Source organism: Carcharodon carcharias, chromosome 9, assembly GCF_017639515.1.
Source record: "Carcharodon carcharias isolate sCarCar2 chromosome 9, sCarCar2.pri, whole genome shotgun sequence".
Taxonomy (NCBI): Eukaryota; Metazoa; Chordata; class Chondrichthyes; order Lamniformes; family Lamnidae; genus Carcharodon; species Carcharodon carcharias.
Window position 1 is genome coordinate 17,601,590 of NC_054475.1, and position 23,585 is coordinate 17,625,174.

At 48.8% G+C, this 23,585-nt stretch overlaps 1 protein-coding gene across 3 annotated transcripts in view; it reads right to left on the reverse strand.

Moving 5' to 3' along the window:
• Window positions 1-23,585, reverse strand: part of foxp4 (forkhead box P4) — a 440,188-nt gene that overhangs the window by 44,971 nt on the left and 371,632 nt on the right. For all 3 annotated transcript variants that reach the window (XM_041196036.1, XM_041196037.1, XM_041196038.1), the window contains exons 11-13: window positions 12,898-13,099; window positions 4,695-4,771; window positions 2,983-3,084 (exon numbers count right to left, since the gene is read on the reverse strand). In XM_041196036.1, the coding sequence (XP_041051970.1) occupies window positions 2,983-3,084; window positions 4,695-4,771; window positions 12,898-13,099 (381 nt within the window). The remainder of the gene's footprint in view (window positions 1-2,982; window positions 3,085-4,694; window positions 4,772-12,897; window positions 13,100-23,585) is intronic.

The following is a 23,585-nucleotide window of genomic DNA, read 5'->3' on the forward strand; positions in this document are numbered from 1 at the left end:
TAGAAAAAAAAGGACAGCTGATAGATGGGAACGCTACCACGTGGAAGTTCCCCTCCAAGCCACTCATCATCCTGACTTGGAAATACATCGCCGTTCCTTCACTGTCGCTGGGTCAAAATCCTGGAACTCCCTCCCTAACAGCACTGTGGGTGTACCTACACCACATGGACTGCAGTGGTTCAAGAAGGCAGCTCATCACCACTTTCTCAAGGGCAACTAGAGATGGGCAATAAATGCTGACCCAACCTGCGAAGCCCAAATCCGGTGAATGAATTAAAAAAAGTCACATGATTCAATGATAATGGAGTTATTGATCAATCACAGTTATTAAAATCTATCAATGAGTCTCCAACAGAGTCAGACATGAGGTGAGGAAAACCCCCAGTGGGGGAGAGCTTTGGGGACCATAGACGCAAAGTTACCTGTTCCTCCCGAGCATATTACACTCAAGACACGTCTTGTCTCAAATTTCTCACATACTGTTCTCAAAATGTTGTTACTGTCCCTGTTTGTATTTGAATGAATCAGTACTAAAACCGTCCACTGTCTCACTCAGGAGCCAATTTGATAGACTGACCCCTTGCTTACTGAAATATAGGGCAGTATTTAATGGAGGCCAGCCGGCAGGAACCCTGCATTGCCTCCTTTTGGGAGGGCTGTCAAATTAAGTGCCAATCAGGCACTAAATGGGGCAGGGGCAGGCCTTCCCCGGGGTCAAGACCCCCGAGAGCTACCGGCCAATCAGAGGCTGACGGCTGTGCATTGCTCGGCAGCGCCAGCGGGAGTGGTGGCTGCTGCCGGTAATGCACCCACCCAAGGCCCAGGTTTGCCGAGCAACCCAGGCCACAGGTGAGTCATAGTGGGAGGAGTTCACGGGGGTGGGGGGTTGTGAGAGAGGCAGCAAGTGCAGGTGGGCGGGTCTCAGTGGACCTCCTCCCCTGCTTCCTGATGCCGAGTGCCTGGATCAGGCACGACGTGCCTTTGGATGAGGGACACCCCTGGAAGCCCACAAGCTCTCCAAAAGGTTTGGTCTTAGGGCTTCCCAGATGGCGAGTCACCGGCCTGCAGCTGGATGAATACCGGTGGAGGTGGGATAAGGCCCGTAAGTGGGAATTAATTGGCCACTTAAGGGCCCCAATTGGAAATGGAGCGGGAAGGTCGTCCATTAATCAGGGTGGAGGTGGGAAGGCAGTGGGGTCCCAATCCACCTTATTAAATGCCCCCCTAAACACAACTTGGGAGAGGGCATTAAATTCCTCACTTTATTTCTGCAGATTAGTTTTGAATTTATCTTCTTCAAGCATAAGCCATGCCCTCCTACTGTTCTGGACAAGATGAAACATTTGTCAAGGTCGTTATTATCTCCAGTCTCTTTAGCATCTTAAAAACAGCAGTTAGAGCGTCTCTCAATCTTCTCTTCTCCGATGAGAACATGCCCAATTTACATAATCACTCCTCGTAATCCAATCCCTCGATCCCTTTAATCATTCTTGTTGCTCTCTTCTGTATCCTTTCAATATCTGCAATATCATTTACTCCACTATTTCAGTTCACTATCGATCTTTAAATACAACCCAACGTCTGATGTGCTGTGGTCACTGTCACTAAACATTGTTATAAGCGTCTGTCATGTCCACACCCCTATCTCTGTGGTGGCATTCACACAATCACAGCAATTTCTCAGACACCTCAGGGAGATTCTCATGGGCGCCTGAGATTCTTACAGCATCCCGTCCTTCCAACTAAAAAACTTCGCATCTATAGCTGCGCCATTTTATCAAGTGACTGCTTTAAGCTCACGCCAGCTGTAACTCAGTGGGTACTACTCTGAGATGGGAGTTTGTGGGTTCGAAACCCATTACAGACTTGAGCACAAAATCCAGGTTGACACCTCGAATGCAGGACCGAGGGAATACTGCACTGTCAGAGAGATGTTAAACCGAGGCACCATTTGCCCTCTCAGCAGGATGTAAAGGTCCCATGACACTATTTCGAAGAAAAGCAGGGGAGTTGTTCTGATGTCCTGATCGGTAACTATCCTTCAAACAGCATCGCCCGCACAGATTGTCTGGTCAATATCTGGGGGAAGATTATCCCCTCATCCCGGGGGGGGCTGGGGGGGGGCGCCTGGGAGTGGCTGCTCAATGGTCTGCCGCTCATGATCAGCCCCTAACTGCGATTTCATGCTGGCTGTCCAATTGACGGCCAGTCAGTGTGTAACGCGCGCTGATAACCTCAGCGTTGCCTGGGTGGGGGCAGGAGGAGTGCGAGCGCTGGAGAGTGCACATATGTGCGTGGGTGCGCTCAGTGAGAGCTCCCTGAAGGCACAGAGCTGCCTCAAGGAGCTGAAGATCTTTAACATGAGAAATAAAGATTTCACAAATAAGGAAGCCACGTCCTCGCATGTGACTCTGTCACACAAACAGGGACGTGTGAAATATGACTTTTAAGAATTTTTATTGGTTTTTTTCTCGTCCCGCCCGTGGATGAGGTTTCGTTATAAATGCAAAGGCCGTCTCCAACTGAACGGTTGGATGGGCAGCGAAAAACTCAATTGAATGAATTGATTTAAGGGCTTTAATAGGCCTCTTAATTGCTCCTAATCACCAGCGCGTGTGCTGCCGCCTCTTGCATGCGCCCGCCAACCGAAAGGTCGGGAGAGTGCGCGATGGCGTTGGGACGCTTGCCCGACATCATCGTGCACTATTTCACTCCCAATCGGGTCGGGCACGCACCTGCCCGAAGGATGAAACATCCTGCCCCCGGCGTTTGTGGGAGCTTGCTGTGTGTAAATTGGTTGCCGTTTTTGCCACATTGAAGCAGTGACGACACATCAAAAACACTTTGGGATGTCCTGAGGTTGTGAAAATTGCTGCATAAATGCAAGTCTTTCTCTCTAACTGTCTGGTGTTCTTTATACAACGTGGTTCACGGTTTATTTAAAATATACACATAAAGAATTGAGCGTTTTATGGCACTCACCTTCCATGTGGCCGTGTTTCTCCGGAAGTATGCAAACATTCTTGTAAACCAGTTATAAATTTCGTTGAGTGTTAACTGCCTGTCGGGAGCTTCCAAGATTGCCTACAGGGAAGAAAAGGCTGACATGACACAGTGGATTGGATAAGCAGGAGAGGACGGGTCAAAGGGCACCGGACAGAGCAGAACAGGGCAAGGGTGACGGGACAGGAAAGGATAGGACAGGTGAGAGCAGCACAGGACAGGACAGGTGAGAGCAGCACAGGACAGAACAGGACAGGTGAGAGCAGCACAGGACAGGACAGGTGAGAGCAGCACAGGACAGAACAGGACAGGGCAGGTGAGAGCAGCACAGGACAGAACAGGACAGGGCAGGTGAGAGCAGCACAGGACAGAACAGGACAGGTGAGAGCAGCACAGGACCGAACAGGACAGGTGAGAGCAGCACAGGACACAACAGGACAGGGCAGGCAAGGTAACATGAAACTTTGTAGCCAGGTTAGGAAGGAGGGCATTACACATGCAAAAAGTGATGGAATTTCAAACATGTTGTGGTTAAAGCAAACAGTATAAATTGGTTCAAGAGACATCTTGTAGTGTCTCTGGAAAGAGATGGGATTGGGGAAAATACTGGGAAGGGTAGAATTGGTGAGGCTGGAATCTCTAATAGAAGAGCAAAGATTAGTGAACAGAAGGAGGCCATTCGATCCATCATACCCAATACCAATGCAAGCTCTCCTCTGGAACGATCTATCCCAGTCTCATTTCCCTGCATCTTTCTATATCTTTTCTTTTTGAAAATTTACCCGAGGCTCTCTGACTCTATTTGAAGGTGATAATGTTTGGTCAGGAAGTTCTTCCAACCTCTCTCTTCACTCCTACTAACACTTCACCAGGTGAACATTTTCCTGCAACAACTTCCCATCATAACAGTTAAAGCATCAATTGCATTACCTCAAAAATTCCAAAGAAACAATCCCAATTTCCTTAACCTTCCATCAGAAATGTTCGATATCTGAGACCATCTCCATTGATCCTCTGGCCTATTTCAATGGTGGTAGGTTCCTTTGAGGTCAGCTCCTCACAACTGCAGCCAAGGGCACAGTTGGAATCTGACCAATGATTTCTTCAGGAACTAATCTCCGTTCAAATCGATACTGTAATTGTAATTGGGGTAGCTGTATTAATAATGAGCTTAGTATTGAAGACACTAATAAATCCAAGAGGGAATTCAGGAGAAATGTCCTTACAGAGTGTGAAGAATGCAAAATTTGCTATCACAGGGCATAGTGGAGGTGAATAGCAGAGATCCATCCATTCAGGGCAAATTTGGATAAGCACATCAGAGAGAAAGGAATGGAAGGATATGTTTATGGGGTGGGATGAAGAAGGGTCAGTGGAGGCTCTTGTGGAGCATAAACACCAACATGGATCAGTCGGGCTGACTGGCCTGTTTCTGTGCTATAAGATTCTCTGTAATTGTACCTAATTGCCAATTACTCTTATAAATGATCATTATAACATGAATCACAAAAAAATTAACTCAATGGCATTACACTTTTAATGATCTTTGTTCATTCATTATTATTAAAAATAATGCTCTAACCCTGGGAGATGGCAGAGTGTCAGTCTCCAGCAGGGAATGCCTTCTGGAGATGAGAATAACCAGGACCTCAAACCATCTCCCAAATTACGAGATGGGTTTGTTCACTCACCTGTCGGATGAGGGAAGCGTATGTAAAAGGAGGTCGAACATCTGCATTCTTGTAAAATTCATGATTCTGAGCAAGTTCTGTAAGAGAACAGAAAACATGCAAATGTGTTAATGCTGAATATTTGATATTAATCCTTATCCAAGTTATCCGTATATAAACTGGGGCAGTGGTAGTGTAAGGGGTAAGAGTTTCTCGAGTGTGTTCAGGAGAATTATCTACAGCAGTATGTTTCCAGTCTAGTGAGAAAGGAGACACTGCTGGATGTGGTTCTTGGGTTTTAGAGGAACATTTAGGGGACAGTTATCGTTGTATCATAAGGTTTAGTTTGGCTATGGAAAAGGACAAGGAGTAATCCAGAGTGAGAATAATTAACTGGGGGGAAGCCAACTTCAATGGGGTGAACATGGGTCTGACCCAGGTAAATTGGAATCGAAACTTGGCAGGACAAACATTAACTGAACCACTAAAGTGGTTGCCTTTAGAGAAGGGATAGTTCAGGCACAGTCAAGATATATTCCCTTGAAAGGGAAAGGTAGGGCAGATAAATCCAGAGCTCCCTGGATGACAAAAGATACAGAGATTGAGATGAAGAAAAAGTGTGCGTATGACAGATGTCAAGTGGATAATACAACCAAAAACCAGACTGAATAAAGAAGGTTCAAAAAGGAATTAAAAAAGCAAATAAAAGAAGCAAAAATGGAGCATGAAGAGAGGCTGGCAGCTAACATAAAAGGGATTCCAAAAGTCCTCTACTGACATATAAATAGTAAAAAGGTGGTAAAAGGAGGAATGGGGCCAAATATGAGCCATAAAGGGGATTTACACATGGGGCAGAGTTTTTACCTTGGTGGGCGGGCCCAGGAGCAGCCGCAAATGGTCCACCACCCGCGATTGGGACCCGACAGTGATTTCACACTGGCTGGCCAATTAACAGCCAGCCAGCCTGAAACACACTGATAACCTGTCTGGGCGGGGGCAGGAGGAGCACGAGCGCTGAAGAGTGCACATGGCCGAGGCCACGCTCAGTGAGAGCTCCCTGAAGGCACAGAGCTGCCTCAGGGAGCTGAAGGTTTTTAAGCATTAAAAATAAAGATTTCAAAAATTAAGAAAGCCTCTCCCCTCATGTGACTCTGTCGCATGAGCAGGGACTTGTTAAAAATGAGTTTGACATTTTTTACATTGTTTTAGTAATCACTCTTCGAAGCCTCATCCCGCCTGCGGATGAGGTTTCGCAAAAAAATGCAAAGACCACTTGGCCTATTTGCCCGCCCGCTAACTGTAAAGTTGGATGGGCAGGGAGAATTTCACTTTAATTAATTTATTAACGGGCTTAACAGACCTCTTAATTGTCGGCGGGCACACTGCTGAGTCCCGCGTGCGCCCACTGACTGAAATATCGTGCGAGTGCGCGATGATGTTGGGACACTCTCCCGACGTCATTGCGCGCTGTTTCACGCTTGTGCGTTTTGGGTGTGCGTTCACATGCTGAGCTGAAAATCCTGCCCATGGAGACAGGGAATAGCTGAGGTATTAAATGAACACTTTGCATCTGTCTTTACCAAGGGAGAAGATGCTAGCCAGGCCATGGTGAAAGAGGAGATATTTAACATACTTGAAGGATTTAAAATTGATATTGGATATTAAAGTTGATAAGGCACAGGGACGGGATGAGATGCATCCAAGGATACTGAGGGAAGTGAGAGCGGAAGTTGTGGAGGAACTGGCCATAATCTTCCTTAGGCTCAGGAGACTGGAGAATTGCAAACGTTACACCCTTGTTCAAAAAAGGGTGTAAAGATAAGCCCAGCAACTACAGACCAGTCAGTTTAACCTTGCTGGTGGGGAAGCTTCTAGAAACAATAACTCCGAACAAAATTAATAATCACATGGGCAAATGTGGGTTAATTAAGGAAAGCCAGCATGGATTTGTTAAGGGCAAATCATTTTAACTAACTTGCTGGAATTTTTTTGATGCAATAATGGAAATAGTTGATGAGGGCAATGTTTGCTTTGTGGTGTACTTGGACTTCAGAAAGGCATTTGATACAAAGCCACACAACAGACTAGTGAGCAAAGTTATAGCTCATGGAATAAATAGTAGCAACATGGATGTGAAATTGACTCAGTGACAGGAAACAGAGAATAGTGGTTAATGGTTGTTTTTTGGACTGGAGGAAGGTTTGTAGCAGAGTTCCCCAGGGGTCAGTGTTGGGACCCTTGCTCTTCCTGATATATATTAATATCCGAGACCTTGGTGTACAGGGCACCATTTCAAAATTTGTAGATGATACAAAACTTGGACTTATTGTGAATTGTGAGGAGGACAGTGTAGAACTTCAAAAGGACACAGACAGTTTGCTGAGATGGGCAGACAACTGGCAGATTAAATTTATTGCAGAGGAGTGTGTAATGATTCATTTTGGTAAGAAGAATGTGGCGAGACGATACAAAATAAAGGATACAATTCTAAAGTTGGTGTAGGAGCAGAGGGACCTGGGTGTACATGTGCATAAATGATTGAAGATGCTGACACAGTTTGAGGGAGCTGTTAATAAAACATATAGTATCCTAGGTTTTATTAACAGGGACATAGAGTACAAAAACAGGAAGCTATGTTAAACCTGCATAAAACACTGGCTCAGCCTCAGTTGGAGTGTAGGAAGGGTACGAAGGCATTGGAGAGAGTGCAGAAAAGATTCACCTGAGTGGTTCCAGGGATGACGAACTTCAGTTATGAAGATAGGTTGGAGAAGTTAGGACTGTTTTCCTTAGAGAAGAGAAGGTTGAGAAGAGTTTTGATAGAGGTATTCAAAATCTTGAGGGGTCCGTACAGGTTACATAGGGGAAAACTGATCCCATTGGTGGAAGGGTCGAGAACCAGAGGCACAGGTTTAAGGTAATTGGTGAAAGAAGCAATGGCGACATGAGGGAAAACTTGTTCACACAGCGAGTGGTTAAGATCTGGAATCACCGCCTGGGAGTGTAGTGGAGGCAAAGTCAATTGTGGCATTCAAGAAGGAATTGGATAATTACCTGAATAGGAAGAATGTGCAGAGCTATTGGGGGGGTGGGGTGGGGGGGGGGTGGGGGGGGGGTGGGGGGGTGGGGGGGAAGGTGGGGGAGTGGCATTAGTTGAATTGCTTCTTTGGAGGGCCAACACAGACAGGATGGGCTGAATTGCTACTTTCTGTGCTGTAACCAATCTGTGATTCTGTGCTCAAGGTTTATTGCAGTTGAATTTTCCTTTGACCATCATTTCTCATTGAGCAGAGCTGTTTTTGTTTGTTTCCAAGTTCTCCCACACTGTTCCCTGCCTACCGCTGACTTTTGATGAATTCTGGCTGCCCAATTCACACACGTGTGTAAATGTTGAAATTGTGCTACAATAGAACACGTGCTTTGATTTGGGAATTAAGTACAGCTGTCTCCAATTGGGAAAACTTTGCAAAAGTATATAAATCAGTTCACTCTGGGTCTCTGGGACAGTCTGTGGCTTTGCTGTCTTGGAAACAATACGTGCAGGTGAGCTTCAGACTCATTCTACTGCCACATGCAATGATTTATATCAACAACATGGGCCTTTCATCATGCGTGGGCCTCTGCATGGAACGCTGACAGGATATTGAATCAATGAGGAGCTTCGAGAAATGGTAGAAGTTCAACAGAAGGGAGTAGACATTTGAAAGGAACCAGAGCACCAATTATGAAGGGAATGGAGCCTGTCCCCCTCTGGGTGGGAGTGGAAAAGGTCCCGCTCTGGGTGGGAGTGGAATGGGTCCCGCTCTGAGTGGGAGTGGAACAGATCCCGCTCTGGGTGGGAGTGGAACAGGTCCCGCTCTGAGTGGGAGTGGAACAGGTCCCGCTCTGGGTGGGAGTGGAACAGGTCCCGCTCTGGGTGGAAGTGGAAAAGGTCCCGCTCTGGGTGGGAGTGGAACAGGTCCCGCTCTGGGTGGGAGTGGAACAGGTCCCGCTCTGAGTGGGAGTGGAACAGGTCCCGCTCTGAGTGGGAGTGGAACAGGTCCCGCTCTGAGTGGGTGTGGAACGAGTCCCGCTCTGGGTGGGAGTGGAACAGGTCCCGCTCTGGGTGGGAGTGGAACAGGTCCCGCTCTGGGTGGGAGTGGAACAGGTCTCGCTCTGAGTGGGAGTGGAACAGGTCCCGCTCTGGGTGGGAGTGGAACAGGTCTCGCTCTGAGTGGGAGTGGAACAGGTCCCGCTCTGGGTGGGAGTGGAACAGGTCTCGCTCTGAGTGGGAGTGGAACAGGTCCCGCTCTGGGTGGGAGTGGAACAGGTCTCGCTCTGGGTGGGAGTGGAAAAGGTCCCGCTCTGGGTGGGAGTGGAACAGGTCCCGCTCTGGGTGGGAGTGGAACAGGTCCCATCTTGGATGGGAGTGGAACAGGTCCCGCTCTGGGTGGAAGTGGAACAGGTCCCGCTCTGGGTGGGAGTGGAACAGGTCCCGCTCTGGGTGGGAGTGGAATGGGTCCCCCTCTGGGTGGGAGTGGAACAGGTCCCGCTCTGGGTGGGAGTGGAACAGGTCCCGCTCTGGGTGGGAGTGGAACAGGTCCCGCTCTGGGTGGGAGTGGAACAGGTCCCGCTCTGAGTGGGAGTGGAACAGGTCCCGCTCTGGGTGGGAGTGGAACAGGTCCCGCTCTGGGTGGGAGTGGAACAGGTCTCGCTCTGGGTGGGAGTGGAACAGGTCCCGCTCTGGGTGGGAGTGGAACAGGTCCTGCTCTGAGTGGGAGTGGAACAGGTCCCGCTCTGAGTGGGAGTGGAACAGGTCCTGCTCTGAGTGGGAGTGGAACAGGTTCCGCTCTGAGTGGGAGTGGAACAGGTCCCGCTCTGAGTGGGAGTGGAACAGGTCCCGCTCTGGGTGGGAGTGGAACAGGTCTCGCTCTGGGTGGGAGTGGAACAGGTCCCGCTCTGGGTGGGAGTGGAACAGGTCCTGCTCTGAGTGGGACTGGAACAGGTCCCGCTCTGGGTGGGAGTGGAACAGGTCCTGCTCTGAGTGGGAGTGGAACAGGTCCCGCTCTGAGTGGGAGTGGAACAGGTCCCGCTCTGAGTGGGAGTGGAACAGGTCCCGCTCTGGGTGGGAGTGGAACAGGTCTCGCTCTGAGTGGGAGTGGAACAGGTCCCGCTCTGGGTGGGAGTGGAACAGGTCTCGCTCTGGGTGGGAGTGGAAAAGGTCCCGCTCTGGGTGGGAGTGGAACAGGTCCCGCTCTGAGTGGGAGTGGAACAGGTCCCATCCTGGATGGGAGTGGAACAGGTCCCGCTCTGGGTGGAAGTGGAACAGGTCCCGCTCTGAGTGGGAGTGGAACAGGTCCCGCTCTGGGTGGGAGTGGAACAGGTCCTGCTCTGGGTGGGAGTGGAACAGGTCCCGCTCTGGGTGGGAGTGGAACAGGTCCTGCTCTGAGTGGGAGTGGAACAGGTCCCGCTCTGGGTGGGAGTGGAACAGGTCCTGCTCTGAGTGGGAGTGGAACAGGTCCCGCTCTGAGTGGGAGTGGAACAGGTCCCGCTCTGAGTGGGAGTGGAACAGGTCCTGCTCTGGGTGGGAGTGGAACAGGTCCCGCTATTGGTGGGAGTGGAACAGGTCCCGCTCTGAGTGGGAGTGGAACAGGTCCCGCTCTGAGTGGGAGTGGAACAGGTCCCGCTCTGGGTGGGAGTGGAACAGGTCCCGCTCTGGGTGGAAGTGGAAAAGGTCCCGCTCTGGGTGGGAGTGGAACAGGTCCCGCTCTGGGTGGGTGTGGAACAGGTCCCGCTCTGGATGGGAGTGGAACAGGTCTCGCTCTGGGTGGGAGTGCAACAGGTCTCGCTCTGGGTGGGAGTGGAACAGATCCCGCTCTGGATGGGAGTGGAACAGGTCCCGCTCTGAGTGGGAGTGGAACAGGTCCCGCTCTGGGTGGGAGTGGAACAGGTCCCGCTCTGAGTGGGAGTGGAACAGGTCCCGCTCTGGGTGGGAGTGGAACAGGTCCCGCTCTGGGTGGGAGTGGAATGGGTCCCGCTCTGGATGGGAGTGGAACAGGTCCCGCTCTGGGTGGGAGTGGAACGAGTCCCGCTCTGGGTGGGAGTGGAACAGGTCCTGCTCTGGGTGGGAGTGGAACAGGTCTCGCTCTGGGTGGGAGTGGAACAGGTCCCGCTCTGAGTGGGAGTGGAACAGGTCCCGCTCTGGGTGGGAGTGGAACAGGTCCCGCTCTGGGTGGGTGTGGAACAGGTCCCGCTCTGGATGGGAGTGGAACAGGTCCCGCTCTGAGTGGGTGTGGAACAGGTCCCGCTCTGGGTGGGAGTGGAACAGGTCCCGCTCTGGGTGGGAGTGGAACAGGTCCCGCTCTGGGTGGGAGTGGAACAGGTCCCGCTCTGGGTGGGAGTGGAACAGGTCCCGCTCTGGGTGGGAGTGGAACAGGTCCTGCTCTGGGTGGGAGTGGAACAGGTCCCATCCTGGATGGGAGTGGAACAGGTCCCGCTCTGGGTGGAAGTGGAAAAGGTCCCGCTCTGAGTGGGAGTGGAACAGGTCCCGCTCTGGGTGGGAGTGGAACAGGTCCCGCTCTGGGTGGGAGTGGAACAGGTCCCGCTCTGAGTGGGAGTGGAATGGGTCCCGCTCTGGATGGGAGTGGAACAGGTCCCGCTCTGGGTGGGAGTGGAACAGGTCCCGCTCTGGATGGGAGTGGAACAGGTCCCGCTCTGGGTGGGAGTGGAACAGGTCCCGCTCTGAGTGGGAGTGGAATGGGTCCCGCTCTGGATGGGAGTGGAACAGGTCCCGCTCTGGGTGGGAGTGGAACAGGTCCCGCTCTGGATGGGAGTGGAACAGGTCCCGCTCTGGGATTAAGCTGAGTTTGAAACAACTGAATACCACAAATAAGTCTGAGGGAGGACGTCTGAACACAGAAGTTGAGTTTATGTTTTTAACATTTTGCTTAAGCCATAAACCGGATGCAGTTACACAGCTAGTTCCTGTCAGGTGTGTTTCATACCTCCCCTTTCTCATGGGTCAGTTTATGGTCAGGATAGGAAACAAATTGTCAACCTGATAAAAGTCATGTTTGCAACAATTATCCTCTAGTTAAGATAACTGAATAACGGAGCCGATTCTGGAGCAACATGATTCACCTCATCCAGAACACTTAAAAGTGGTGATGTCATCACAAGAGGATTTGTGTGGCAGGGGGAGAGGGAGGAGGGGGGTGGAAAAGGATCATGTTTCATTTCAATTGTTTTTGTTTTATTCATTCACAAGATGTGGACCTCGTTGACTAGGCCAACATTTACTGCCCATCCTTAATTATCTTTGGGAAGGTGGTGGTGAGCTACTTTCTGGAACACAACTGAATGGCCACATGGGTGTGGGTCTGGAGTCACATGTAGGACAGACCAGGTGAGGATGACAGATTTGTCTGCCTAAAGGATACCAGTGAATCAGGTGGTTTCTTCTGACAATCCCGTAGTTTCATGGTCATCATTGCGCAATCAGTCCTTTCATTCCAGATTTTTAAAAATTAATTGAATTTAAGCTCCGCGGTTGACATGGTGGGATCTGAACTCATACCTGAGGATCACTGACCAGGTCCGTAGATCACTAATCCAGTAACATGATCACTATGCCCCTGTATCCTGATGATATGATGTCACTATGACAATGGTCTACGTTATTGAACCATAGTTTCAAGTGAACAACTGAATGTTTGTCAGGTACTACTTCAGGGAAGTCCTCCCCTTCAACATGATGATCATTATTACTTTGCCCAGTTTCTGCTCACCTTTGACTTTCATTTCATGGGCACCGACCTTCATAGTTTACACAAAGGGTTGGTCTCCGTGGTGGTGAGTGGTATGGGGTGGGAGCCGGTGGAGCTTCTGAGCTCAGCCTGAATCTGTCAATGTGATTCACTCACTGGATAGGGATCAGGAGTTGAGCTGCTGGCTGTTCGTTGGGCTCCACCCCCCTCCCTCACCTCACCAAATCTGAACCCAATTCTTGTGCCCCAGTTACATACTCAGCACAGGCCAGGGAGGACAGGTACAGCCCAATCACATCTGATAGCAATAAGGACATAAATTTGCATGGCTATGGGGAAAGGGCAGGGGAAGGGGTCTAATTAGACGGCTCTTTCAAAGGGCTAGCACAAGTATGATGGGCTGAGTGGCCTCCTCCCATGCTGCAGCATCCTACGTTTTTAACTCACTAACAATACACTAAAGATTAAAATCCTCTTACCTGAAGATAACGGCATGCAGTATTTATCAGAATGCCTTCTCCGAATGGCTCCCATATTGTGTAAACTTGCCGAGCTGATGACAGAGGGCCCCTGTCTCACAGGGGTGATAGGTGTGGCAGCTGAGGTTGGCGTGTGAGGTAAACTTTCTGGGAAAATGTCTGAAGAACTCTTGGAAAGCGTGACATTCGACACCAGATTCAGCTAATGGCAAACAGTGATCAGCAGCATGGACGTTGTGTAAGATAGGGGGAAAGGACAGAAAACAGAAAGGATAAGTGTCTTTGACAAATGATCTGGAGTTTCACACTTTGTGTAGCCTGAATTGGGTGATTCAGACTATCTCCACTAATTGGTGTATAAAATTGTTCCACTGAAGTTCCAATTAACAGATGTGTCACTTGAAAGCATCCTATTCAGGTCCCACAGGAAAGGACTAGAGATCACGGTATCTTACATTGACTGCCCAGTGGCTGTTAAAGGAGAATTCAACCACATCTTCCTATTGCTACAAAATACACTGACAAACTGACCACTTTATGTTCCCCTCCTCTCCTGAAGTTGCTCACTCTTGTAGGGTACAATACCATTGGCATCGGCTACCTGATAGAGCTCACCCAAGGGGACATTGTTCAGGAATTAACCTGGATAGTAAATGCCGACAGGCTATTCCACCAAGCAGGGCATCACATTGAACTTAATCTATCCTTGATTGATACCTGCCCCACGTACACTTTCCAGCAATCATTTACAGGAATTGTAACTGATTTATTTTTCTTTTCCCTAGTTTATTGGTACTAAAGTTGTACTCAACAGGTACTCTGCTGAGGTCAGTTGCTGTAACACAGAACAAGGTGGAATATTCAAGTTACATTGAGTCTGCAGTACAGAAACAAGCCACATGGCCCAACAAGTCCTTGCCGGTGTTTATTCCCTACATGAGCCTCCTCCCACCCCTCTTCAACTCACCTTATCATCCTATCCTTCTGTTTCTTTCCCCTCATGTGTTTATCCAGCTTCCCGTTAAACATATTGAGGTGATTCACCTCAATTGTTTCCTGTGATATTGAGTTGCACCTTCTCACCACACTCCAGGTGAAGAAATTGCTCCTGAGATTTTGATTGGGTTTATTGGTGACTGTCTTATAATTATGGCCCCCGAGTTGTGGTCTTGCCACAAGTGGAAACATTTTCTTCACACCTACCCTAGCCAACCCTTTCATTATCTTGAGGGCCTTTATTAGGTCACTCCCAGCTTTTATTTTCTAGAGGAAGGAGCCCCAAGCTGTTCAGTCATTCCTGAGTTATAACCTGTAGTTATAACCTCTTAGTTCTGGTAATATCCTTGTGAAGCTACTGGGCTGTTTACTTAATTACCACACCAGATGGTGCTTTTGTGAGTAACAGGTTTGCTCCAGTAATGTGACATAAATTCATTATAGCAAGTTACATCTATGTTGTGCTCCTCATGTCATAGAAATTTTTCAGGCAGCGTTAGTGACATGGGAACATGGGAGGAGGAGGATAGAGATCAGAAGCACAATCAGACAGAGTCACACAGAAAACCATTTCTTGTCTTGCTTCAAACTTTGCGTTTTATTCCAATGACAATTCAAGAAAGAGTGAGTGAGAGCAGAGGAAGGCAGAGGAATCAGAAGAAATGGACATGAGGAAGAAAAGGAAGAGAGGGAGAAGGCAGGAGATGAAGAGGAAAATGAAGAAGAGGAAGCTCCCTTCGAAGTAAAATGTCCCAGAATGCAGCACGTTACATATCAATAGTAATTCAGCAATTTGGACAGGAGAAGAGAAAACTCATTTCACTGCCTCTTTATATTTCCTTTCTTTCCGAGATCACCCTCATTTCTAATTTTTTTATTTGTTCAAGGGGTGTGTCTGGAAATGGTCGGAAAGGGCCGGGCAGGGGTGGGGGAGGGGGTGGGGGTTGTGTTGTATGCCGGGCCCAATGGTGACCCGGTGGGCAGTTTAAAATCTGCAGGGGCAGCTTCCTGAAGGCTGCCAGGAGAGAATCTATCTGCGGTCTGGAGACTGGAGCAACGGCCTCACCAGCTGCTGGAGCCATCAGGCGGGAAGGGAGGTCGGGTCAGCACTTGGCCCCCTCCCATTTCTCGGATGAGGTGCCTCGTGATGCTCGTGGAGGAGGTGGGTGTCAGGCCGGATACCCTCGTTCCCAGAGATGGCAGGAGGAGGCCACCGCACCAGACCTAAAGAGCCTGGGAAGAGGTGGCAGCCGAGGTCAGCAGCCATGATGCTGTGTGGTGCACATGGGTCCTGTGCTGCAAAAGGTCCAATGACCTGCTGCGCTCAGTAAGGATGAGTACCGTGTTGGCATGGATCAGTGTGGAGAAGTGTTAAGGTCTGGCTGACCCTTGTGGAGCTCAGGTGTTAAGAGTTTGAGAGCTAACTGTCAATGACACCGGAGCTGGCTAAGGGAGTGAGGCCTGGCTGCTTGGACTGAGTGTGACTCAAGGGCCATGACTCGGATGTGCCCTGGGAGGTGTTCCTCAGGTAGGGCTGGCCTGGCTGCAATGGAGCTGCAGGTAGAGAGTGGACCAATCAATGCTCCTCTGTTCTTTCAGCAGAAGAGGAGCCATAACAATATAGAAAGGTCATGGACAGGTGGAGGACTCCCCAAACCTCCTAATATCGACGAGGTTTGAAATGGATGCTTTGGAGCCACCCACCTCATTCAGCCGGTGGTGGCGAGGCTGGGGTCTCTGGAGAAGGTAGGAGTGCAGTGCACTGAGGTGAGAGTTTCGGATGGTGCAATCATTCTTGTGTAGTCTCAGCATTGATGGGAGCCTCAAAACTTGGATTCTCCATTGATCATTGAAAGACAAAGGCAGATCTCCGTTGTCTCACCAGGGTGCCTGGCATGCACAGTGACAGTGTGATGACTTTAACTAATGACATGTCATTGTTCTCCGTTAGAATCACCAGCAGGCAGTCGTTTACAGGCCCCCAAAGAGACACCCCTGATGCCAGAGGACCACTGGGCTTCAGCTGCACCTGCGTCACACCCGCTCTCTGAACCAGGCACCATGCCAGATATCAGCCCATTGGTGGGCATTAGATCATTGGCTAGAATGTCGGTGCACATTGACGAGGGCACTTCACACTCACTTGAGGTGTAGGCGGAGGCAGAGAGTGCCCAGGGCACCGGAAGTCGGAAGACTGCTAGGAACCAGGACAATGCTCAGTTGAAGGCTGATGATGAGCCTCTGGAGTCATCCATTAGGCAGCAGATGCTAGATATCCAGCGAGATGTGCAGGAGGACTGGTCGATATTTATGAGTGTATGTGTGCCACGGTGTCTGTGGTGGTAGAGTCCATGCACAGCGTGAGTACTACGTTGACTCTCATGGCTGAGAGCACTGCCTCCTCCATTGAGAGAGTGGTGACTCTCATGGAGAGGCAGCTCCAGGAACAGAATCAGGGAATCCCTGGGGTTGCACTCGGACCTCAGGTGTTCAGTACCAGTGTGGGAGATGGATTGGGCACCCAGTATCCCAGCTGGGCGCCCATCCATCAATGGCGAGCAGGGAGGCCCAGAGCGACCTCACGTTGGCGCATGACCTGCTTGTTATCTCTGCGAGCTCCTCTCAGGGCGCCCTGGATGATGGCAGCAGCTCCTCCGTCCCTCTGCCAGCGACCATCACAGCTGATGAGGCTGTGATGACTGGGGAGACACCAGATGTGGCACTGGCCACTCCCTCCCAGGCGGGGCCAGCACTGACTCCAGTGGCCAGAAGACAACTGGCAAGGTCATCAAGGCCAACATGACAGCAGAGTGAGCAGGCTGTCTCCAATGCCAGTGCCAGTGAGAGGGGGGGCACCAAGACGCAGCATTCGTAAATGTACGTTTGAAGCACTATAAGCACAAGAGGGACAGGTCACGGGCGATCTTCTGTTCTGTCATGTTTTGTTTATATGTTTACTGGTCTGGCCATTAACACCAGAAATGGTAACGTTCATTCGTCGTGGGTGTCAAAATTATATAAATTGTGCTTTTGTCTTAATGGCCTGAGTATGCTTCAGTTTTTTTTAGTGCAGAGTGCGCCAGTGTGTAATGCTGGATGTGAATGGCTCTAAACGTTATTACACAGACACTGAGTGGACTTTGGGTTCAAACGAAAGGGTCATTTTGGACATCGGGGATGGAGGCGGCAACCCTGGCATGAGGTGGAAGCCGATCTTTGACAGCCTAGCTGAAGGAGAGTTGGATCAAGGCGTCCCTAGTGTCCCTGCCTCCCGGCAGGTTACTGAGGTCTGCCTCCATGCCCTCAGCGATATCCTCACTGCGCTCATCTTCTGACTCACTATTGGACTCATCCTCTGTGGCCTGTGCAGCTGTGTCAAGATCCTCTTCCTCCAATAGGCCTCCCCTTGCCAGTGCCAGATTGTGGAGAGCACAGCATGCAACCACTATCAGTGACACCCGCTCTGGGGGATATTGTAGTGCTCCCCGTGAATGGTCCACTCATCGGAAGAGTATCTTCAGAGACCTATGGTTCTCTCTATCACCGCCTTTGTGGAGGCATGTCTCCTATTGTACCACTGCTCTGCCTCTGTTCTTGGGTGGCAGAGAGGCGTTATAAGCCACCTTTTCAAGGGATAGCCCTTGTCACCCAGCAGCTAACCATCCAGCCGAGCTGGAGCACTGAAGAGTGTCTGAGGATGTAGGTGTCGTGGGAGCTGCCTGGGAACCTTGCACAGACTTGTAGAATCTGCATCCTGTGATCACACGCTATCTGCACGTTCGTGGAGTAGAAGCCCTTCCTGTTGATGAAGGCACTGGGCTCACCTGCTGGCGTCTTGATGGCCACATGTGTACAGTCTATAGCACCCTGGACACGGGGGAAGCCAGCAATGGCCGCGAAGCCTCTGGCTCACTCAGCCTGGCTGGCCTCGTCCGTACAGAAATGAATAAAGGTCAGGACCTGCCTGAACAGAGCTTCTGTCACCAGCTTGATGCAGCTGTGGACAGCTGATTGGGAGACTCCACACAGATCCCCCCACTGACCCCTGGAAAGAAGCCAAGGCATAGGAGCTGAGAGCCACTGTGTGCTTCAGAGCCACTGGCATGGGGTGTCCCCCCCCCACCCCCCACCCACCCCCGGTCAGAGCTGATCTCGAACCCGATCATCTGACAGATGGAGGTCACTGTCTCCCTTGAGAGACAGAGCCTCCTTCAGCATTACACCTCGGACGTATTGAGGTAGCTGCATCGCTGCCTGTAAACCCTGGCAGCAGGATAGTGGCATCTTCTGCGGCTCTTTCTGCCTTGGGCTACCTGCTGGCCCTGCGCTCCTTGTGCCTGCGCCTCTCCTCCCACAGGTCCCTCCCCTGGAAGCTGCACTGGGACACCCGGCCTCCTCTCCCTTCTGCCCCTCTCTTCCTCCTCAGAGGAGGTGCCTCCAGCGGAGACCACAATCCCCATTCCCAGGGTAAGGGAAGGCTGTCTGATACCTGGAAGAGTCCACACGGTCTGAATCCTCTGGGGGCCTTGCAGTTACCAATAAGTCCTAAAATGAGGCCTGGAAATGCTAACAATGAAGCCTCGAACAGAGATGGAGTTGCTAAGTACCAATAAGCAACCAGCAGCAAACTATCTCCAAAACTCCTCACTACTCCTTGCATAAGGTTTTATAAAATGTGGGCTGCCTACCTGCCCGTTTTGCCCTCGCAATGAGCGTGAAATCACACGGGCAATGTAAAATCGCCATCAGTTGCCTTTTTAGTAGCCTTAAGTGGCCTTTTAATTATTGGCGGGCGTGGATCCAACACCCACGCGTGCCCGCAGGCCCGAAGATTGCTCGTGTGTAGGGTGACATCGGGACCCGTGCCCAACGTCATCTCGTGTGATTTTATGCCTGATCGGGTTAGGAGCGCGCCCGCTGGTGGAACGTAAAATTCTGCCCCAGGTCAGGCTGGTGAGTGACTTGGAGGGGAACTTGCAGGTTGTGATGTTCCCATGTGTCTGCTGCCCTTGTCCTTCCAGGTGGTAGAGGTTGTGACTTTGGGAGGTGCTATCGATGGAGCCTTGGTGAGTTACTGCATTGCATCTTGATACACACTGCGGCCACTGTGCGTCAGTGGTGGAGGGAGTTTAGCATAATGGATGGGGCTGCTTTGTCCTGGATGCAATAAAGGAATATAGGAACAGGAGTAGGCCATTCAGCCCATCGAGCCTGCTTGGCCATTCAGTATGATCATGGCTGACCATCCACTTCAATGCCTTTTCCCCACGCTATCCCCATATCCCTTTATGACATTGGTATTTAGAAACCTGTCAATCTCTGCTTTAAACATACTCAGTGATTGAGCTTCCACAGCCCTCTGGGGTAGAGAATTCTAAAGATTCACAAACCTCTGAGTAAAAAGATTTCTCCTCATCTCGGTCCTAAGTGGCTTCCCCCTTATTTTGAAATTGTGTCCCCTGGTTCTAGACTCCCCAACTAGGGGAACCATCTTACCTGCATCTACCCTGTCTATCCCTTTAAATAATTTGTGATAATGAGAGATCACCTCTCATTTTTCAAAACTCTGGAGAATACAGGCCCAGTTTCCCCAATCTCTCTTCGTAAGACAGTCCCGCCATCCCCGGAACAAGTCTGGTGAGCCTCCATTACACTCCCTCTATGGTAATATCTCTTCTGAGATAAGGGGACCAAAACTGTACACAGTACTCCAGGTGAGGTCTAACCAAGGTTCTATACAATTGGAGCAAGACTTCACTACTCCTGTCCTTAAACCCTCTTGCGATAAAGGCTAACATTCCATTAGCCTTCCTAATTACCTGCTGCACCTGCATGTTAGCTTTCAGTGGCTTATGGACAAGGACACCCAGGTCCCTTTGTACATCTACACTTTCTAATCTCTCACCATTTAGGAAATACTCTGCACATCTGTTCCTTCTACCAAAGTGGATAACCTCACATTTTTCCACATTATATTCCACCTGCCATGTTCTTGTCCACTCACTAAGTTTGTCCAAAGCCCCTTGAAGCCGCTTTACATCTTTCTCACAACACACATTCCCACCCAGCTTTGTATCATCCACGAATTTGGAAACATTACATTTGGTCCCCATATCCAAATCATTGATATATCTTGTGAACAGCTGGGGCCCAAGTACTGATCCTTGCAGTACCTCACAGCCTGCCAACGCCGAGAATGTCCCGTTTATTCCTACTCGCTGTTTTCTGTCTGTTAGCCAATCCTTAATCTATGCCAGTATATTACCTCCTATCCCATGAGCTTTAATTTTGCAAACCAACCTCCTTTGGGGGAATTTATCAAAAGGCTTCTGAAAACCCAAGTATACTACGCCCACTGACTCCCCTTTATCAATTCCGTTAGTAACCTGCTCAAGAAACTCCTAAAAGGTTCGTCAAACATGATTTCCCACTCATAAATCCAGGTTGATTATATCCAAACAGATCATTATTACCCAAGTGTCCATTTATCACACCCTTTATAACAGATTCTAGCATTTTCCTTACAATTGCTGTAAGGTGAACAGGTCTGCAGTTCCTCATTTCTTTTTCCCTCCCTTCTTAAATAGTAGGGTGGCATTTGCCACCTTCAAATCTGTGGGAACTGTTCCAGAATCTGTAGAATTTTGGAATATGATCATCCACTATCTCCATAGCTACCTCTTTCAACACTCTGGGATGCAGAATATCAGGTCCCAGGGGCTTATCAACTTTCAGTCCCATTAATTTCTCTAATACCAATTTCTCTTCCTAATACTAATTTCCTTCAATTCCTCATTCTCCCTAGTACCTTGGATCTCTAATTCTGAGAGATTTCTTGTATCTTAGTGAAGTAATCATTTAGCTTCTCTTCCATTTCTTTATTCCCCATTATAAATTCTCCTGGCTCTGCCTGTAATGGGCCCATGTTTGTTTTATCCAAACGTTTCCTTTTTACGTACCTATGAAAGTTTTTACAGTCTGTTTTTTATGTTTTATGCTTTTATGTTTACATTCATATTCTAATCTCCCTTTCTTCACCAGTTTCTTGGTTCTCCTTTGCTGTATTCTAAAATCCTCCCAATCCTCAGGCTTACTACTATTTCTGGCAACTTTATAGGCCAGAGTGTCGAGTATCTTGAGTGTTGTTGAAGCTGCACTCATCGGGCAAGGGGAGAGTATTCCATCACACTCCTGCCTTGTGCCTTGTTGGGAGTGCCTTCAGTAGAAGGGCTGCAACAGTGGAAGAATGTGACTCTCCATCACTGTCATAAAGGGCAACTAAAGAATGGACAACTTTTACACCCCTAACATAAATATAAAAATAGAGTTGGGGGGAAAAATAAAGAGTTCAGTGAAATACTAACAATCTGCCACTAGATGTCAGCAATGTTCTAGGAAATGTTACTTATTGCCAGTTTATGAAGCTAGCGACATCTAAGGGCAGATCAACAACACTGTATGGCCTCACACACTGGCGACACTCCCTCAGAAAGCTGTCACTCACTCAAATGATCTTTCTCCACCTGAGAACCTTGGCAGGGACCATTAACAAGCTGCTCACCACAATCAAGCAGCACCCTCTCCTCAACTGGTGTCCACACCAGTGCGCTGCCCAATAGGAATCACCGAATAACCAACCAGATTCAACTTTACTGAAAAGCTTAAAAACCTTTTTCACTGTGAATTGTTGAAAAAGAGTGTCTGAGTGTCAGATAATTTTTGGACACTGACAATCTGAAAAGGTGGACAAAAAAGATTTTAATACTCGTTGCAGCACTTTGGATAGGGTACAATTAATACAGTTGGGCTTGTATAACATTAAACCCGATTTAACCCAAGTGCTCTTCAGGATTGGCAAAGTATCCTGACTTTTAGGGCTCTGTCTTTTCCAGGTGTCAGGCATAGATCAATGGATACCACCCTCTTGCCTCAAAGTCAGGAGATGCTGGGTTCAAGTCCCACTTCAGACAGTGCAGCACGGAGGCAGCACCACACTAATAGAGGAGCCAACTTTCAGAGGAGACGTTGAACTGAGGACCTAATTGCTCTCTTAGCTGGATGTAAATGACCCCATGGCACCACTGAAAGAAGAGCAGGGGAGTTCTCCCAAGTGTCTCGTCTAATATCTCAGCCAACATCACTGAAACAGGTTGGCTGGTCATTACCACATTGCTGTTTATGGGAGCTTGTGCATACAGTGACCACACTTTGAAAGTACTTGATTGGCTTTGGAATGCCTGAGTTGGCGAATGGTGTAATAGAAATACAAGTCTTTTCATTTTCTATCCAGGAATAAGACACAGACAGGAAGGGTTATGGGTGGATTGCCAGTGCATACAATTGACTTTACTTTGGTAATATTCATTGGCTGCTGGGAAAGGTGCTTGTTTCAACGTCCCAGCTTTCTACTGTGTATGTGATCTGACTGAGTATACCGATTCCACCTTCTACTTGTAGAAATTCATCAAAGTTCTGGGGCATTTATATTTCTCAAGATGCTAGGTGAGTTGGAGGACTGTTTGGAAAGGAGGAGAGAAAGTTTGAGAGAGAAAGAGGATTAGAGAAGATGAAGGTAAGAGGGGGAGAGAGAGAGAAGGGCAGAATAAGAGAGATAAGGAAGGACGAAGTGAGAAAGAAGCAGAATGGGAGGAGGAGAAAGAGGAACAAAGGAGGAAATTGAAGGGAAGAGGGAGAATGAAGGGACACATGGAGAAAAGTAAGGAGTGACAGAGGCATGAAGAGTAGATTAGGTTGAACAAAGGGAGGGAATGGAGAGAGGAAGGGGAACAATATTGAGAGAAGAACAGAAAGACAGGAATTCTAATAGTTTGGACAGAGAAGTAGAGTATGTGAAGACAGGTTACTGTTACATACTTCAAGATAGATGACAGAACATGACAGAAAGAAGATCAAACACTGGTTGGGTTGTACAACAGGTAACTTATTTACTGATTTGATAATGAAAACCATTTTGTCTCATCTTTGGTTTCTTTTCCAAAAGCTGGGAGCTGAGATTTATTTACGTTAACACAACTTGATTGTACCCAACATCAGACAGCTTCTTGGTGTATAAGCTAGCTTGAAATTGTATTTAACATATTGCTGCATCATTTATCTTACACTAAGGATGGATGAGAATTGCCAATAAACATTCAGTGATTTACTTTCTGCTATTTATTCCGTTCTTGCCGAATTTACATTCAATAAATTGTACCCGACGTTTAGTGAGACAGACACAAACTAATGGAGCAACGAATCAGAAAAAAACAGCTCCTGAGATATGTTGTGCATCACACCATCCCAAACATTTCAAAGGCTGAGGTATCTGTCATGACTCAGTGCTAGCACTCTGGGCTCTCAGTCAGAAGGTCATGGATGCTGTCTTTCGAATGAGACATTAAACCACATCCCTGCCTGTCACACCGGTGCAAATGAAAGGCCCCATGGCACAATTTTGAAGAAGAGCAGGGGAGTTTTTCCAATGTTCTAGACTATACCTCTCTCAACCAACATCACTAAAACAGATTATTTGTACATTATTTCAACACTGCCCATGGAGCTTCCTGTGCACAAATTGGATGCCATGTTGCCTACGTTATAACAGTGACTACAAACCAAAAGTCCTTCATTGGCTGTAAAGCACTTTGGAATGTTCTGAGGTTGTGAAAAGTGGTTTAGAAATGTAATTATTT